General features: G+C 33.5%; 5 protein-coding genes across 6 annotated transcripts; 2 read left to right on the top strand and 3 right to left on the bottom strand.

Moving 5' to 3' along the window:
* Window positions 1–4,119: 4,119 nt before the first annotated feature.
* On the bottom strand, window positions 4,120–4,742 carry LOC132785189 (uncharacterized). Its single transcript, XM_060791181.1, has 2 exons — window positions 4,656–4,742; window positions 4,120–4,599 (listed from the first exon to the last, which is right to left on the bottom strand). Exons 1-2 carry the CDS (start codon window positions 4,740–4,742, stop codon window positions 4,120–4,122), a joined length of 567 nt encoding a protein of 188 aa, XP_060647164.1.
* Window positions 4,743–6,529: 1,787 nt separating this feature from the next.
* LOC132786414 (NPC intracellular cholesterol transporter 2) lies at window positions 6,530–7,341 on the bottom strand. The gene is made up of 3 exons (XM_060792933.1): window positions 7,208–7,341; window positions 7,035–7,148; window positions 6,530–6,973 (listed from the first exon to the last, which is right to left on the bottom strand). Exons 1-3 carry the CDS (start codon window positions 7,293–7,295, stop codon window positions 6,681–6,683), a joined length of 495 nt encoding a protein of 164 aa, XP_060648916.1. The 5' UTR covers window positions 7,296–7,341; the 3' UTR covers window positions 6,530–6,680.
* A 7,233-nt stretch (window positions 7,342–14,574) lies between these two features.
* LOC132785768 (uncharacterized) lies at window positions 14,575–15,300 on the top strand. Its single transcript, XM_060792042.1, has 2 exons — window positions 14,575–14,718; window positions 14,777–15,300. The coding sequence occupies exons 1-2, from the start codon at window positions 14,616–14,618 to the stop codon at window positions 15,208–15,210; spliced, it is 537 nt and encodes a 178-aa protein (XP_060648025.1). The 5' UTR covers window positions 14,575–14,615; the 3' UTR covers window positions 15,211–15,300.
* Window positions 15,301–16,520: 1,220 nt separating this feature from the next.
* LOC132784965 (mite group 2 allergen Gly d 2.02) lies at window positions 16,521–17,830 on the bottom strand. Its single transcript, XM_060790901.1, has 3 exons — window positions 17,676–17,830; window positions 17,014–17,121; window positions 16,521–16,946 (listed from the first exon to the last, which is right to left on the bottom strand). Exons 1-3 carry the CDS (start codon window positions 17,743–17,745, stop codon window positions 16,612–16,614), a joined length of 513 nt encoding a protein of 170 aa, XP_060646884.1. The 5' UTR covers window positions 17,746–17,830; the 3' UTR covers window positions 16,521–16,611.
* LOC132784964 (E3 ubiquitin-protein ligase FANCL) lies at window positions 17,362–19,863 on the top strand. 2 transcript variants are annotated; one of them, XM_060790900.1, is made up of 3 exons: window positions 17,362–17,410; window positions 18,540–19,480; window positions 19,556–19,863. In XM_060790900.1, exons 1-3 carry the CDS (start codon window positions 17,377–17,379, stop codon window positions 19,592–19,594), a joined length of 1,014 nt encoding a protein of 337 aa, XP_060646883.1. In that variant the 5' UTR covers window positions 17,362–17,376; the 3' UTR covers window positions 19,595–19,863. The 2 variants fall into 2 exon arrangements, with proteins under 2 accessions (XP_060646883.1, XP_060646882.1); XM_060790899.1 differs by lacking the exon at window positions 17,362–17,410 and having other exon boundaries at window positions 17,979–19,480.
* The last annotated feature ends 14 nt before the right edge of the window (window positions 19,864–19,877 follow it).

The raw sequence follows: 19,877 nt of genomic DNA, 5'->3' as shown, positions 1-19,877 counted from the left end.
ATATAAATTAAGAAATAGATATAAATTTACCATAACTATTTTTATACAACAAAAAACTTTAATATTTGAATATTCATTTTAAAAGATTAAATTTAATTAATATATATGAAATATACCCATTTTTAACCTTACTACAAAAAACTCCAATATTTTACTATACATTTTATAAATATAAATGAAATTGATATATATAAAATGTACCCATCAAATTCAAATTTTATATTATATATTTTTAACTTTAGAACAAAAAACTCCAATATTTTAATATACATTTTTATAAGACTAAATTGATATATCAAATGTACCAATCAAATACCAATTTAATATTATATATTAAATTGATATTATATATGGGCAATTCTCAAAGAAAGGTAAACCACGACCGAAAAAAAAAATCTTCACATTCATCGTATTTTTTTGTATAATGTCATAAAGAAATATCCAAATTTTCATAATACAATGGATCCGTAGCATATCTCGGTTGTTTTTATAAAAAAATTTGCCTGCAAACTGAAAAAATGTAATTTTTTCTCTTTTAGCTCCTTTTGTATGCATTTTTATGTTTTATTATTTCACAAAGAAAACATATGATATGTTTGCTCTTTTTCTACCAAATCTCTTAATAGCAATCCAATAATAAGATAAAAAATGCAAAGTGAGCGAAAATATGTTCAATCAACTGTTTATTTTATTTTGCTTCTTATCTATGTTCAAATCGTACGTTCGCGACCAAAAACATCATTTTATTGTAATTGCTCCGCAATAAGTGCAAGCAGGTGAATGAAACTTCTCGTGTTAAGTGATTTTGGTATATATATTAAAATATAAAAAATCGTTGGGGTTACTCAAACCAATCTTTTTTATTGATTGTCAAAGTAGCGTACGTTCGCGACCTTACCTATAAGCATATGTCGATTTTACTAGCGTCGCATGGTTTAAAAAAAAAAATTTTTTTTTGTTTTGTTTTTGAAAACTATGTCGTTTGCAGTTACTTATTACTTGTTAGTTATTACTTATTATTTATTACATATTTTTCTTGCTATTAATAAATTTCAGTACAAATTTCATATTTAATAAAAATTTATTTTTTGCTTTTAAATGTTATTAGACACATTAAATTGAGTTTGTTTTGTTTGTTTGTTTTGTTTTATGAAATATGAAGTTATTAATAAAAAAAGTTGTGGTAAAAATAAAAATTTTATTAATAAAACAACATGGAAAAATCGTACGTTCGCGACCGTACGTTCGCGACCGGAACTTAATTAAATTAAAAATAAATAAATGGAGATATTTTCTTGGGAGTAGACTTAATAGAAAGCTACATGATTCTACTTTAAAAGTAAAGTTATTTCTTTAAAATATTCCGTCTCAATTCGCAGAGTTTTGCATTTTACTGTATTAAGCCAAAGTCGACTTCCATTTTGCGTACGTTCGCGACCGCATGTTTTTTGACAATATTTTGAAAATTAAAAATCGATAAGCCCCATAATTTACACTAACCAAAGAGCTAAACAAATGCTATCGAAGAGTAAAAAAAAAGTAAATTAAAAATCGATAAGCCCCATAATTTACACTAACCAAAGAGCTAAACAAATGCTATCGAAGAGTAAAAAAAAAGTTTCAGGAAACGTTTGTTTTCGATTTTATTTTTCTAATTTATCTCGTACGAACGTACGTTCGCGACTTTGAGAAATGCCCATATGTATATGAAATGTTACCATCAAATTCAAATTTTATATATTATATATTTAACCTTACAATCTTCAATATTCCTCGCCTCATTTCGTTACTCTCTGTCATCCTAATCTAATATAATAATAAGCAGACTACTTGCATGTTATTCACACGCCAAAAGAATTTTGACCATCCCTCAATCAAAATCGATTGCAAAATTGTCAAGTTGTTTCGGCCTTTAAAATGTATCTCCCCGTGTTGCACTCAGCTATTCCACAGATAAATTGAGAAAAATGACGCCCTTTCTTGTGAGACTAATAGAAAATGCTTATAGATAAAGAGGCGACAAATTGAATTTGTAAAGGTCACACATAAGTGTGACACTTGATGCAAGGCATTCGCACTTGACACGGCCAAAAAAGAGAGTGGAGGAGTGGAAAGAAAACGAAATGAAATCCTTGGACTCCTTGAACTTGGAGGAATGTAATGCTGAACGTTGGGGATTTTCATTTTTTCCATTTGAATTTCCATTTGCTTCTTAGAGTCACTCGCATTATGTATTTTCTTTTTTCTTTTTGGCAAATTGAGTTTGCCAAAATGATTTTATTGTGTGTTAAAAAGCAGCATTGAAATCAGGGTGCGACCTTTGGCCACCCCTTTTAAGTTTGGAAGCGAAAAAAAGGCGAGGGTAAACCGCATTAGGGATATTAATTAACTGTGTGCAGCATTGGTTAGATATCCATTAAAGTATCAGGTAACACAGCGCAGCAACTAAATGGGTTGGAAAGGTTTTAGTGGCTTATAAAAAAAAGACAGCAACAAGATTGTTTTGTGATTTGAATTATGATGGAGAAATATTTTGACTGGGGAAACGAATCAATGAAATGTTTAATAATGGAATTTAAGAATATTTATTTGAATTGAATTTTTTATTATTTTTAAAAATTTTAGCAGCACATTAAATGTTTGAGTGACTTATAAAAAGATGATGATTATGATGGAGAAATATTTCGACTGCTGCAATGAATCAATATAATATTTAATAATGGAATTTAAGAATATATACTAATTATATTTGTTTATTTTTTTTTAATATTTCAATGTGCGTTTTTTTATTATTTATACAAATTGCAGCAGCGCTTGAAAGGTTTTAGAGGCTTATAAAAATGAAGCAACAGGATGAGTCTGTGAATAAATAAAATGGAGAAATATTTTGACTGGCTCAAGGAATCAATATAATATTTAATAATGGAATTTATCAATATTACATACATTTATAAATTTTGTTTGTTTTGGAATTATATTTAAGTGTGTATTTTTTAATTATTTATTAAAGTTTCTGCTACTCTTGTTTTGAATAAGTTTTTGCGACTTATGATCAATAAATTAGATTTACAAATGCGTCATATGAATCATGTTAGAGAAATATTTGAATCAGTTTAATATTTAATAATGGAATTTTGGAATATGCATTAAATAAATTCCTTTATTTATTATTATTTTCAATTTTATAAGTTTTTATGCGAAAGTTCAACTGTTCTTGATTCGGAAAAGATTTTGTGGCCTATAAAAATCATTATGATAGAAAAATATTTGAGAAGAGCAATAAATCAACACAGAATTTAATACTAGAATTAAGAAATATTAAACTTGTTTGATAAACTGCTTTGAGAATGGAATTTAGAAATATATTTTGATCAAATTTGTTTATTTTTAAAATATTTATTGTTGTGTTAAAGATTTAAAGAAAAGGTTTACACATTTTAAATAATGACTGAGAAATGTTTTAGCTGCGGCAAATAATTCGTATACAATTTATTTATATAATGGTGTATTTTATTATTTGAAATCTTAAAATTATTCAAGCAAAGTTTCAGATTATTGAAATTTTAACTATTTGAATTTTACATTTAAAACTTGTCACTTTAAATTCTAATATAATTCTAATTTTTGTTGTATTTTATTTCTTCCCGCAAGCAAATTCCCTTGTCTATAACTTATTCAAGTCTTACGTATTGTACTTCGTTTATTGATTACCCATTGAGCATATTGTTTTTCTATTAATTATAGGGAAAATTGCGGTAACAATGCGCACATATGGCTTCCAATGCCCAGCGAATACCGCAAATGTCCCGCGGGAAAATGCGAGAAGCGAACAAACACGCGATAGTCAGAGATAATCACAATAATCGGACGCTGCACTCGATGTACGCTTTAAACGATTTTCAATACGTCAAGGGAAATGCGAAGAGGAAAAGCGACGTATGACGCACAATGGAAAAAAAAAATAGAGAAAATCGAAGGCAACAATCCGCTTACCAACGGGGGGTTGACCTCAGGATGCAGCCCCTCGTAGTCGATGTCGATGTCGTTGTCCTTGCCGTAATTACGTATCCTTTGTGCAGTTACATACATGTTAAAGAAAAACTCACACATTTTCCGTATCTATTCTTTTTTAATATATATTCTTGTGGTCACCTGCAGAGCGAATACTTTGGGCAAATCCCCCGTGACCTCGACAATCTCGAGGAAATACTTGTAGGTGCCCGGCACCATATTCTGCGGATAAACATTATCCGCCATGTTCACATTATGCAGTGATATATTCCCAACTCGAACTGGACACTCAATAACCTCACTCAGAGTCATGCTCTTCTTGAAGAAGGCGCGCAGAAAGAAATTCTCATTGTACTCCGTCAGCCAGACACAGAAATCCAAGCGTCGCAGTTCGAAGATCTTCTTGAATTCGTTTTCATTCTCGAATTTCGCTCGCATATTCACATTCATGATCAGATTGTTGCTGCCCAATTCGCGTATAATCCTCGCATGGATGTCAAACGTTCTGCGATCCTCATGTATGCGAGCTTGAGCTAAAATATACTTTCGTTCTCCGTAGATTTTGATTTGGTCCACGCTTACAGTGGGCTAGAATTTATAAAGTTATTTCATGATTTTACACTAATATTTTATTCTATACTTACTATTGGTCTATCGTCAATAACTTCCTCATCGGAATCCTCCTCACAGCTGACCGAAGCTGCGAGCAACAATATCAGAAGCAGTTTCATTGTGAAATAATATCAAACTTAGCAAATTGTTTGGAGAATAAATTGTGAAAACTAATTTTATGCATTGCTGCTTCGCTTAAAAGCAGACTGACTTTAATGAAGTTCATTTATTTAATTAGGATATTAATAGTTAGAGATTACAATTATAAATGACATTTTTTTACTATGGTATACTAAAATGTTATTTTTATTTACTTATTTATATTTAAAACGACATGCTATTGTTTATTTTTTGTTTTTCGTAAACATTCTAAAAGTAATTTACATAGATTAGTATATTTATATACCAGCATCTGAGCATTACACAATTTGACTTGCTATCTTTAAATGAAATAGTGAAAAATTAAAAACAATTTAGTGTTCATTAATAAAAGAAAATGGCATTCTGAACCTAAATAATAATTGATAGAGAAAAGACAGAAGAAAATTGTATAAAGCTAATATCAAAATAAATAATTCCAAGTGAACTTGTCTTATATAATATTAATGAAAACAAGTGAGAAAGCAACCACTTTGAACAAAAGAAAAACAGTGCGGTATTATTCCTAAAATATACCGAATTAATATACCAAAAATAGTATAATTCCGTATAATATAGCATACCAAAAATACTAAATTATATATATGTTATAAATTATTAGTATTTTTGGTATACTGTATTATACTTAATTATACCAAATGGTATTTTTGGTATGTCGTTATACAACAAAACTTCAAATATACCATAGGAGTACAAAATATACCAGATTGTCAGCCGAAGCAACGCCTTCTTACTACGGGTCTTAGTAGCTTTAACTGAGAATCTGGTATATTTTGTATTCTATGGTATATTTGAAGTATCTATGAATGTAGTGCAAAAGAATGTAGTTTTGTATATATACATATACATATATCAATTATAGCCCTTTGTATATTTTAGTATTTTGCGGTACATAAATTCGGTATATTTTAAGAATAATAAAGACCTATTTTGCTTTCGAGCACACTCGACTGTAGCTTTCTTAATTTTTTGTCATACAAATGTATTTCTTGAATAACTTCGACAACTCTTTCTCTTTAGCGATATAATATTTTATATAGCTGTTACATATTTTGTAGGTAGTTTGTCAGCAGCTTGTAGTGCATAATGTCACCAAGCTAGTCGACGACTCAATTAGCTAACCGACGGATATGTGCTCAATCAGGGCTCATTCATTAGCGTACAATATATGCGAGTAGCAAACGATATACTACTATATATAGTATATATTCATAATAAAGAAAAAGTGCAAGTCTGACAGGAAGGTGCAAAGTGTTGAAAAGCCAATTAGCGTTGCTTTGCCAAATGACAGGAAGGAAGCCATAACCACAGCAGCTGCTGACGAGGCTGAGACGGAGACGGAGGCGGAGGAAAAGAGGCAGAGAAAAAGAGGCGCAACCACAGCAGCAACAACAGCAAACAGCAGCTGCAAAGCGTGGGTGAAAATGGCAAATGGTTGACGATGAAAAGTTGCAAATTTATGAAAAACCGCACGCAGAAAGAGCGAGATAGAACGAGGCATTCAATCAGTCCATCAGTCTGTCAGTCAGTCATTCAATCAAGCAGCCTACTTGCTGAGCTGAGCTGTGTGTTAACAGGTGTTGCGTAATTTTCTGCGTCATTTAATTAAGCCGATTCACTGCAGCTCGTTGAAACACTGTGGGTGGCAAGTAGCAAGTGGCAAGTGTGGCAAGTGTGGCATGTGTGGCAGGCTGGGCTTAGGCGGCTTAAACTGCCAGGGTAATTAACTCACATGTTCATGTTCATTATTCATAATGTTTGCCTTAATTATTTATTCATAACGGCTAATAGTGTTTTGGGTGGCTTAAAGGTTAGCTGCTTACGGCATAAATATGTATGTAGTTGCTATCATTAATTGGCCAAACATTGATACAATGTCTGTCACAAACGAACTTAACTTAAGAGCTGGACTTCTTAATTCTGGTATCAGCCAAAAAGCAGGAAACAACTTGATCCACATTCTCGGCATCGTAGAGCGTCACTTGCAGCCTCGTTGGCACCTCGGGCTGATTGCTGGCCACAGGCAGCATTAATCTATAGGTGACATCCTCGCCAGCATCGAGGGGACAATAAGCGCCATGCAACAGATTCTGACACACATTGCCACGCTCAGAGTCCAATTCATAGGGAATGGTGACACCCAGCGAAGTCAAATGCACTCGGGCTGTTAGCTGACGCATTGAGTTGCGTGCTGAAGAGTACAAAATTCAATTAAAATATTTCCGATTTCAATTTTTAAGTGCTTTACTCACTTGCTACGAATTGTATGGCAATTGTGGCTTCCTCGCCTTTGGTTAAGTCACAAGGCAGCTCATCGCAATCATTGATTTGCACCATCAGCGGCAGCGGATTGCTCTCATTGGCACCTAAATATAATCACATTTATTAGTAATCCATTGGGAGTTTCTTCATTTAGTTTACTCACATTGCCTCACTGGGGTTTCTGCTGCGGTAAAAGTCCAATTCAATGCCAAGATCAGGCAGGTATAAACAAAGAGTTGCTTAAGAGACATTTTGTTTTTTTGGTATTATTTTGTTTTCTTTTGGTTAATTGCAAGTGCTTTCTTGGGAAGCTAATTTGATTGTAATTCTATTGCCCAATAATCGCTGGCTTTTATACCCGAAGAATCCACTTCAAGGCTTTGGTTCATTTGTACCTGGAATGAAATCTAATCGCTAATTTTTATAAGTACCCTAACGGTTTATGTTAAGCTTATCTGTTTGCCAAAATTCGGTTAACAAGTTGTCTGCTTATTCCGTCGTTAACTCTTTTGCCAATCGAAGTTCAGCTAATGGTATGAAGGCGAGTTAAAAAAAAAAAAACAAACGCGTAATTTGAATAGTTATTGCACGAGATTCCTGAAGAGTCAGCAAATTTCTTGAAGAGACACCAAACTGCAGCTTGCTATTAAAGAAGTCACAAAAAAAGAACTAAAAAGATGCACTATAAAATTTCGGATTACAAATCAATATAACATATTTACAATATTAGAACACTACATATAAATAATAAGAGAAACTTTATACCACCGAAAAAATAATAATAATATCAATAACAAATGATATAAAGTGGGAGTAAAAATGTGGTATAAAAAATAATGAATATTAAAAATTAGGTTTTATACATACATTTGTCGAAATTTCAATAAACTTAGCAAAATAGTTTATTTGTTGAAGTGGATCCAAAACAAATATGTTAAAGACAATTACTTCATATTAATAATGCAGTTAGAAAGAAAGGAGAAAGAAATCCAATTCTTGGAAAAAATTGAAATAAACTTAGCAGCATACTTTTCTTTTTTTAAAGAGAGTTATTTAAGTTGAATAGTAACTTAATAATACAGGTTTGCATCTCAAATATAAACCATGCTTTTCGATCAAATATTATTGGAATAGTATATAGATTACATGTTGCATTATTAATTTATTTAAATATTAAAATAATTGGTATAAGTAAAATTTAATGAGTTTCCGAATTGATTCAAAAACTAGTAATAACTGATTTACTGGCAATGCAATTTTGCTAGACAGTTGCTATCGCATTAAGTGACCGCAACTTTCGTTATTGTTTATGAAATGTAGATATTATTTTTAGCTACTGGAAACACCTGCTGCCCATTAAGTGGTTGCTCAGACCGAGTGCCCGCATACCCAAGAAATCGCACATAACGCACAAGATCCAGATAGGAAGCTCGGTGCAAACGAACTCAATTGGTCCGGTTTGTGATTAGCTGCTGGATGAACCCGAACACCTGTTGTTCAACGTCGGGGCTGTTTGGGTGCAAATGAACGTGCTCTGACGTGCTCTGACGTGCTCTGACGTGTTATCTAAAGCAGTGATAATAAAATTAGCAAAGCGATTAGCAATTGATTTGACTTCGAAGAGTAAACAGAAGCGAACAAATTTTCGTTGCATACTTTTAGGTTGTTCTGCAAGCCCAGCGAAAAAAGCTTCGCTATGCACTTGTGTTTGTGTTTATACTTATGCTGCCTGCCTGCTACTGTCGCCGTCACATTAACGTCAATTTATATGCATAGCCAATTTGAAACAAGTTTTATACAATTTCTTACACCCACTTGACTTTACAAGGGCAACTGGCAGCATCAACCAGCAGCATCTTTGTAAAGGGGTGAAGTCTGTATTTTTTTTTAAAGGCCATCAGCAACAGCAGCCACTTGTGCCTAAATTTCATCAATATTTTCATATTTTTGGCAAATTTCAACTGTTTTATATGCAAATTAGTAGCAACGCGATTTTCCACAGATTGAAAGAGATTGCAGGCTAAGTAACTTGATTTGCTTGTTTCCGTAAATTGTTTTTTTAAATGTTTACGTCTAGCTTATTAAAATGCCTAAATGATTGCCAAAGAGCCAGAGACCCACTCTAAACATAAAGTGGATGTTTGAGCATTCAAGTACTTGGACAATTACAATAATTTGAATTTGCTTAATTAGCTAGTAGCGTCAATGAATGTTGGCAAATCATTTCACAGATTTCAAAGGGTGTCGATAATTTGACATTTGAGAACTTAAAAGTAAATTCAATTATAATATAATAAATTCAGAAATTGTTGAACATTTTTGTTATTTTCTCTGAATATAATTAATATACTTTCTTAATTAGCAACTTTATACATAAATATAAATCAGTTGTCATATGTGGAATCATGAACTAAATTGAATTGAATTATAAAAAATAATATGAAATTCCTTTAATAATTTAATCAGAGTTTTACGCGAAATCTATAAAATTTTTAAATTATAAATTTAGTATATATAAAAGCTATATTAGTTAAATTTGTAGATTGTATGTATGTATACTTTTTTATCGTCATGTTAAAGAAGACTAACTATATTTTCCGAAAGACAAAATTTCATAAGACTTTCTTATAAATTATATAAACAAATAATTCTTTATTTTTTAAATACTTAGTCTCTAAGATTACTTAATTTCGTGAAATTTCCTCACATTCTCGTAGTCAATATCTTGTTATATTTTAATAAAACAAAAAAATGTATCATTTTAAATGTTGAACAAAATATCTAACTGTATTGAAAATATAATTTATTATGAATACTTAATCCTTTACCCTAAAATATATTTTCTTATTGCCCCATAACATGAAAAAAGATTAAGTATTCAGAATTATATCAGAAATTCAGTTTAATAAAATTTACACACACAAAAATCATTGTTTAAATTTGTGACTTTCTAAGATTTCCCAATTCCCCACTTATGAATAATCAATCCCCTGCAATTTCTCACATGCTCGCAGTCTCGAGTTTTTCCAAGGAAATTGAACAACAGAGAAATGTAGGATTTTAAATTTCTTTGAAAAAATAGCAAACAAGTGTTCACATATGCGTCAAAGGGCATTTAAAACTGTAATTTTAAAAGAGGTAAAGGAAAGAGTAAGGTAAGCAAATTAAGTTTGAAAAAAAAAAAAACACAAAGAAATTACTAAGTACAATCTTAATTGTGTATACAGACTTCGGCATATTTATGCAAATAAAAAGCAAAACCTTTGGCAGGCTGACGACAAGAAAATATTTGTGCATATTTCAGGTGAAGCGAAATTGCGTTTGCCAGGACGAAGGACGTGGGGACAAGAATGAGCTACAAGCATACGAGGACATTGAATGCCAACACGTGAACTGCGCTTTCAACAAAGCAGCAAAAGCACAAAATTGCTCGACAGCAAAACTTGTCGAAACGCATGTTCTCTTGATTTCGGGAAACATGAATTTTGCATTCATTTAATTACAGCACGATGTGAAAGAAGGAGACCGAAAGGGGGCTGGCAAATTAATTAGTGCTCTTGGCAGGCGAGTAAGCAGGAGAAGGAAAATTTAATAATTTTTGCATGACAGCATATGCAAATTGCCGTAACGGCAAAATATCAAAGTGTGCGGCAAGGCGGAAAAGTACGCACAGTACAAAATTTTCTGCTTTCAGCCAGGTGAAAATTGCAACAGCAAGCGAAAGCGTAAAAACATAACTCAAGGGCAGTTGGTCAACTGACCAAAAGGAACGTACTCGTAAGAACTTCAGATTGTTAAAACACAAACAGTTGAATGCACTCGAAAACTATTTTCTACCCCCAAATAAAAAAAGTAAGTAAGTTGCTGTCGAGTTTGCTCGACTGTGAAATACAAGCTACTCATTTAAAAAAATATATATATAAAAAATATACTGCAAATATACCGAATTAATATACCGCCAAATTGCCTAAATATACTGAATGTTTTATTAAGAATATTGATGGTTACATCAAAAATTATACACTAAAATATACTAAATACAATACTATACCGAATGCTGTATTTGGTATAGCGATGTAGTATTATATTGAAAATAAAACCATACACAAAAAATATACCAAACACAAAAAGTCAACTATGTTTGACTGAGATACCCGTTACTCATTTTCAATAAAACCATGCATTAAAATATACCAAAAAATATACCGAATGCAAAAATATACTGAATGTTATATTTGGTATATCGATGTAGTATTTGACAAAATTGACAAAAACATGTATTAAAAATTAACCAAAAAATATACCAAATACAATAATATACCAAAGGCATAGGTATCTTCGACCCCATGAGGTATCTTCGACCCCATAAATATTTTGGATCATCGTCAACAGTCGAGACGATATATCCATTCTTGTCTGTCTGTCTGTCTGTCTGTCCATTCATCTGTATGAATCAGTGGATCTCTGAGATTACAAAGTTATTATACTCTTCTATAATATGAATAGCGGGTATAAAAAGGGGTTGCTCTCACTCAGTCACCTGTTGTTTGAAGGCTATCTGCTGACTGACAGCTGGGCGCACACAATTAGGCGTGACATTCGGAAATTCCTATATTAATTGACAACACACGACCATGTCATCAAATATGCTTGTAAACTTTTAATGAAAAATTAACAACACGACAAATCAAATTGTCGCCTAATTGAGACACAATGCACAACCAAACTGGCAACCAAACGCAATTCGTTGGCTATTAAATTACGCGTATTGAAACAGACGACGTCACAGCGGCGATTGGCGTCGATTGAGCTGACTCCGTGTCAGAGGGACGGGGTGGGGGGGTCAGAGGTCAGAGCTAGTGACACAGCCCTGTCCAGGGCTCGGCCTGGGCTTGGTGTGACAAATCGCTCGGCTCTGACGCTGGCATGTTTGTTGTCAGCTTTGATTTGACAAATTAATTGGGTTTGCTTTCACAAATGAAGGCTGCAAAGTTTGTCTTTATTTCGTTGAATTGAACAAAATTAAGGCAACATTTATTACACATTTAATTAGTGCTATGATTCAATTATTAATATTAACTTTTCTTTATATCAAATTGCTACAGTTTAAGTATGATATACCTTGCTTACTTTGAAATTCCTTTGCTATACATTTAATTATTGGTTGAAGTCTTTTTTACTAACTGGGAGCTCAAGCGCACAAAAGTATGCTACAATTTTTAATTATTTGACAAATTGTACCCAAGTGTAGCTAATCTTTATAGCTGTGGAACTTAAGCGTTGAATATTGAAATCTACAGATTAGACTATTTGAATTATTAGCTGCAATCTATAGAGGAGACAACATTATTTATTAATTATTATTTATTAAAATGCACTTAATTTAGATGTACAAAACGAAAATATTTTATTGCAATTATTAAGCAAAATTTTTTAATAAGATATGACATTGTAATATTATATATTTTTTTTGTAGCTGGACAAAAGTACATATTAAGCTTTGTAAAGAGAAAATTTGTTAGCTATATATGGACTATATACATTTGTGACAAAAATGATATTATCACTCTTATTTGAAGGTCTACTGAATGAATCTATTTAAAACTTTTCCTTGGAAAGTTTAATAAACGGCTTCTTAATGAAATTAGGTGCTGGCCAAATCATTGCATATAATTTGGTGTATATAATTTTAAGATATATTCTATAACTATAAATAAATCAAATCTTTTCTTTAAACGTAAATTTTATTCTTTAACAACTTTATAGATTTTTATTCTTATTAAATTTATATTAACCGTCTAATACATTCCACGAATTCATGCTTATATGTCAAAAATATGATTTCACATTTGCCTAAATGTTAATCCAAACTACAAAGCAAACATTAGCCGGCATAAATCAATATTTTCCCAAAAAAGGCCGAGATTAAAAGCTGCTAAAAAGACAAACTGATGACAACTCTGGCCCTACCGGTAATATTGATTTCAAAAGGAGCAACGCAAAAATAAGCTCACAAAATCTTGTGTGCGGCAGTAAATACATTTGGGAATATGCAAAAAATCCGAAATAAAAGAGAAAAGTGCAAACGGAAATCGGAAAACGGAAATGGGGTAAGTAATTCGCCTATGTGAAAGTATGCCGCTTGGGCTGCTTTTTCTTCCTCTCAGTGCGCAGATTTTACGCTTCAGATAATTGCATTAGATGGAACTGAAAATAGAATACGATATATCGCAAGGCAAAAATCAATGCGAGGCTAATGATATTAATCAAATATTGTGGTTCCACAGCGAACGCAGCATAAGAAGCTAAAAGCCTTGAAGGAGATGATTTTGTATAGGATTTTGCCATTGCTTTGACATATCAAATAATGCCACAACAATTACAACAGTGCAGCATGTGACATCTCAGTGTCACACACGAAAGAGAGGAGAGTACAAAGGGCAAGGGCAGAAGACATCTAAAGGGGGATGGGGCAAGCTGAGCGATTTCAAAGGCATACATGCGGAAATCTCATGCTGCGCTGCCCACATGTCAACTCACCACCACCCGTAAAGAAACATTGCAAAAACCGAAAAGAAGCAAAAGGAAACAGTCGAGGGTTGTTCATAAAAGTATTTGCACATATTAATCACAATAATAGTCAATGCTCAGTTACTTTTTGAGCCACCCTCGTGCACTTACCTTTGGTAAATTTTCACCGAGTTGCGGCAAAATTATATTTATCAGCTTACTTTTAGTCTCTTTTTCCTGCATTTTATTTTCGCTTTTTCCTTTTTGAAGTTTCATTGACAATGGTTTTGCTTCTAAAGTTCTACTAACTGCGGGTCTAACAACTTTGTTGGGAAGTAAGTTTATTTTTTCAAATATTTAAAGTAAATAAGTTATGCTTAAATAAACAATTTAGATAGTTTGGTTTACATTGGTCCAATAATAATCAATTTTAATTTCATAAATTGTATTTCTTAAATTGTAGAGAATGAATTTATAAGTTCTTAAATTATAATTTTAAAGTTAGGGTATTTACCTCTTGGCTTTTGAATTTCTGTAAAGTAAGCTTGTAAGTAGTAAGATTGGTAGCTTGATTTTCGTCTGTTGAGGGATTTATACAACATTGACTTTGTACTCGACGTTGCACGTGTGAGAATACTTGGAACTTGTAAAGTTTAATTCAAACGTCAACAAATTGCAGAACGCCGTTTGTAGGAGCATTTAACAGCATTTTATTGGTGAAAAATGTTAAAGAAATAAAAATATAAAGCAATTGAAATATAAACTAGCCAAAAGCAAAGTTCAAGAAGTTTATTTTTTTAAGGATTATCCTAAATATTCTTGATTATTACAACCTTAATCAGCGTATAATTCGTCAGAAAATGCACTCAACAGATCGCGAGTCAATTTAGGCGTTCAACAAATCAAAAAGCACCTCGATTTTGATAAGCTTATCAAACCGACGAAACTCACTCAAAGCACTTTCGGCTGGCGGCTATATAAACGAAGTCTGCATAGTAATTTGTTTAATCATTTCAGCAACTGCTTAAAGAAAGTCAATTTTTAAATTTTTAAAAATAACAATGCAACAGAATCAACTAATCTTAATGAGCATTTTGCTCTTGGCGACGCTGCTAAATGGCGTCCAATGCGCAGATAAAGAACCCTCCACAGAAGTCAAACGATGTAAGTTAAAGCCACTTTTATTTCCAAGCCAATATTAATGCTCTACTCTTTACTTCAGGCTCTGGGAGCAAACCTTTTCCTTTGGAAGTGCGTGTTCATGGTTGTGTGACGCCTCCGTGCAACGTCTTCAAAGGAACGGATGCCATATTTGAGATTGATTTCGCCGTTGACAAGTTCATCACCAACATGACAACCTTGGTCAAGGCTACAACATTGGGAATTATAACGGTACCCTATGAGCTTCCCGAAGATGTTGCCGACGTCTGCACCAATCTGATGTATGGCGCCTATTGTCCCGTTTATCCCACGGAGGATGTCACCTATCTATTCAGATTTCCAGTGGGAGAATATCCTGAAATTGGTGTGAAAATCGAGCTATATCTGGCCGATCAGGATGGCGATGTGGCCACCTGTTTTGTGTGTGATATCAAAGTCAAGAAGAACACCGGCAGCACCAAAGAGTACGAATTGGATTTTCTGAACCGCAAATAATCATTACTCAACTATAACCTCAACTGTGATACAAATACAAATATATATATTTTTTTCGTTCAATAAAAAACTATTCAATATATCAAATAACATTTTTGATGTTGTCTTTGGGTAATTAGCGTTCAATAGCCTATAAATATCCATTAACTTATACGACTCATCAATGTAGATTGTAAAAAATAATCGTTTAAGATTTAATTTTTAAGTACAAACCATCATAAACGTTCGACGATCCCCACACGCAGTAGTTTCAAAGGCAATTGAGACGATAAATCTAAACGTAATAAGCTCCCGTATTGATAAGGTTCAAGTGTTTCTACATACTATATGGTCCTACCACACCTGTTCGCTCAGTTACCTTGCCACACACCTGTCACCTGGAAAAGTGCTGTGAAGGCCGAAGGGAAATGTACCGAGACGACAATTAACAGAAGTAACAGCAACAAAAAAAAACCCGACTACTGGCTGAAGAACTTATCATAAATGCACTTTTCAGAATGAGTATCATCCTACACTGTAAAAAATCCAAGAATACCAGATATAATTAGCACGTCTTCAGTCATTAATAACAAAGTTAATGTAAAATTTATTTAAAAAAAAAAAATATATATTTAAAAAAATATTTGATAAACTACAAGATTTTTCATTGATTGCGACTTTCTGCACTTAAAAAAATAATAAATAAATAAATAATATACATATATATAAAATAATTATTATGATTCCAACATAGAATTAGTAAGCACATAAACTCCTATCATCATTAAAAAGTATTATCAGCATAATAACAAATTGAATTACTTTTTATAAATTTGAAATGTTGTACTAAGAATTTTATTTGTGTCTAGAAAAAATAAAAATTTATTATAAAAAAACCTTGGAAATTGACTATTTAAGAGTTCTTCAGAAAGATGAAAAGACAAGCGATATTCGCTTACTAAATATTAATCCTAAGAAAATTCCCAGGAAGTTGGAAATGTTTTTAAATTTTTTCGAGTGTCGCTTTGCACTTAGAAATCGCAGCGATATCAACAACAATTGAAACCTTTTGGCCATATGGTCAATTCATACTACCTGCTGCCGGTCAATAAATGATTATCATCATTGATTTTATTAGCATTTAGGCTATACCCAGGCCAATCATAATAAATTTTCAAATTTAGGTGCAAATCGTAACGTCACCGACACATCAAAATCTAATCACTCTAATCGTGCACGATTAACAATAATGTGATTAGGCGGTGCACTGGAATGGAATACGAGTATGTCAAACGATGACGTCGCTCCCAGTAAACAAAATCAAGTTATCTTTTAGAAATTCGAAGTTTATTTAGTCAACAGCAAGTGCTTGAATCAGTCAGCTTATAAGTGTCGCGTCGGCTACAACTCTTTTGTTTAATATTATTCCTCAGCGTCGTGTCTTTCATCTTGGTCGATTTCCAAGATCAACGATGAGGGTCCCTTGCGAATTTTGCAGCTACAAATAAAGCAAGTAATCGTATTGCCATCGAGATCATTCAGTTGCACAGTAACATCGGCAGTGATTTCGGGAAACGCGGACTCAATATAGAAATTGAATCGATAGGTGACATCTTCATCCTTATCGATGGGGCACATTGCACCGTATAGCAAATTGTCGCACACATTTGAGACTTCCTCGGGCAGATCGTAAGGCAGATTCATGCCAAAAACTTTAGCTTGGACTTTCGTTGTAATGTTCTTCAGATTGTTTCGATCTGTCAAGTACATAAGTTTAAATAATTGAAGAAAAGTGAAGTGAAATATTTAATTTAATATATTTACCACCCAAAAATGTGACATCCATAATGGCATATTGGCCCTTATATACGGTGCATGGTGGCTCTTCACAGTCTGCAACTTCAACCTTTAGTGGGAATGGTTTATTTTTGCCTGCAAATGAAAAAGCTTTTAGTTCAGCACTGAAAAGTATGCAACATTTTTTGCACTGTTTCCGATTCCTTGATTAGGTAGCCAGTTTAGATAAGACATATCAGCAAACGGTACGACTATGTGATTTTGAAATTGGCTTTTATATATTTGTTTTATATAAAGACATAAATAAATAAAAAGTTGGGACTTTCCAGTGCCTTCAAAATATGTTTTTAATCAAAACAATAAAAGGCGACCTTTGCCGCCAGCAACGGCATGAAGCATTATAAAAAAAAGTTGCTAAAGATAGGTATTTGACTAACAGGGAATAACATACGATTGAAATCTTAGATTTTGTTTTGTTGTCAATAATCACAATGCTAGTTCTAGTTTTTCATTAATTACACAGTTAACACAGATTTAATTTCTAGAGTTAATTTGATATAAAAACAATACAAAAAACAACTTATTAAAGTTCTAAAAAAAAGTTTAATTTTAAAAGTGAATAAACTCAACCTATGCTAAAAGTTCAACAAAATATTCAAGTGTCGAAAGTTCAAATGAATTAAACTTACATTCCTGAACTGTTGTGGCGCTGACCGCAGCAAACAAACACGCGAAAGTTAGCAAAGCAAAGCGAAGCATTATAAAAGTGATTTTTTTATTGAATGTTAGCACAATAAATCGACAGCAGCGTAATACAGTGAATGAAACTATTGCGGCAATGGAGCAACATTAAATAGCAAAACCATCCACAAAGTGATGACCAAGCTGTGAGGTTTATCTAACGCCTAAGCGGATGCCTATCGACGGCGGTTAAAATGTGCAGGTGTGACAAGAAGTTGGAAAAAACCAACAACAAAAAAGGAAAAAAAAAACAATAATAATGAAATACATTGTAGTCTGCAGGTGTACAAATTGTTGTGTCAGAATCAGTAAATAACGTAAAATTTGACTGATAAGTGTTGAGGCAGTAACTTAAAGGCGCAACACAATCACAATGCAAGGAGACAATTGTCGAGATTAGTTCTTGAAGTGTTCAATAAATAAAACCGGCACAGCTGATCAGATTGTCGGCAACTATTTTTAAATACAATCTAATGAATCGTTAACCGGAAACACTTAATTTGCATATTTTTAAATCAACTGTCGATATGACATACAAACTCTGTCTATCGCTCAGCCGCCACATGTTATCGATATGTTTAGCGCTATTGTCTGGTCATACTTTTGTTTGTTTGAGCACAGTTTTTGTTTACATTTAGCACAAAACAGAATTCAAATGTTTTGTGAGAAAAACAACGATTTACGTGATTTGGTAGCCAAACATCCTGGCCTCCAAGTAAAGCACATCAAAAATAAAGCCTATGTTATTAGTGGAGTCGTCTTCATAAATGAAAAGTGGTTAAGATTGAAATTGTATTTGCCGCATTTTCCAGAGCTGCGCGACTTTCAAGTGCATCTGCAGCACCAACTGGAATACAAACTCTACAACCATGCCAATCTTAAGGTGCAGTCGGACTCCAGTCTGGAGGATTTGCTAGTGCAGCTGGCCAAAATGCTGCCGGCGCCAACTGTAGTGGACAACGCCCAAAGCAAGCAACAAAATATCTATGCTGAGATTCTAAACCTGCACAAACCTCAAGAGTATCGACTGCAGTTAGATGATCGCTGCTCCCGAATTCGGTTCAGCAATTTTGCGGATTATGATGCGCATTATCTGGAGCTGGAGTTGCCATCTTTGCGTCCTTTGGAGCACAGCCTACCCGACTGTGTTTCCCTTGGCGAGATGCTGGCAACAAGTGCCCGCTCGCTAGGAGATGCCTTGGCTCTATATCTAAGGCTGCTGGATGAGCTACGTCCCTTCTACGACAGCTTGGCGGACATTGATGAACTGTGTGATGTGTTGGAGCCATCACCCATTACCACCAAGCACAACAGTCGCGTCTTTCCGCTCAAGGACCGTGTCTATTTGAAGCTCACCATCGCTGATCCCTTTGCCAGCTACGGTTCCATGGCGCTGCAGATTATTGGACCCACCGAGGAAGTGGCGCAATTGCGACACGTGCTGAGCGATGGACTCGGCAGCTGGGACATGGAACTGGACATGCATAAGAATCTCTTGCGCATCTTTGATTTGTGCTACTTTCCCATGCGAGGTGATCTTGGCCAGATGCAGGCGGCGAGTGAGGAGGACCAGCATTGCAATATTTGCTATGTCTATCGCTTGGATACGGGCGAAGTGCCTCTTGTCTCCTGCGACAATTCGCGCTGCGTGCTCAAGTGTCATGCTGCCTGTTTAAAGGAATGGTTTGATACGTTGATCGATGGCAAAACATTTCTGGAGGTCTCATTTGGTCTCTGCCCGTTCTGCAAGGCGGTGAGTTTAGAAAACTTCATTAATAACTAGAATACATAACTAACTTTAACTTTAAATAACTTTATATATTTACAGAAATTATCCACCTCATTTGCTGCCTTATTGAAAACTTGAATGTCCTCAATAACTAAAGAATATTGTCGACAACAAAATGAAACCCATTAAAGAGAGTATCAATTTTAAATTATCTACCTCATGAAATCTCAAGCTGAATCCTTAAAACCTCTAGAAAACCAACAAATTTACGAAATAAAACAAATTAAATATGGTTAAATTATAATATATAATATTTATGACCCGAAAAATCCTGTTTTTATTATCCTCCTCCTCTTTTTCACCTACCTTTCAAAAACTACAATGTAAATTCACAACATCAAACCCTTTCTTACCAATAAAA

Source organism: Drosophila nasuta, chromosome 2R (genome assembly GCF_023558535.2).
Source record: "Drosophila nasuta strain 15112-1781.00 chromosome 2R, ASM2355853v1, whole genome shotgun sequence".
Taxonomy (NCBI): Eukaryota; Metazoa; Arthropoda; class Insecta; order Diptera; family Drosophilidae; genus Drosophila; species Drosophila nasuta.
The sequence above is the reverse complement of the archived record's forward strand: the minus strand, read 5'-3'. Positions and strand labels throughout refer to the sequence as shown.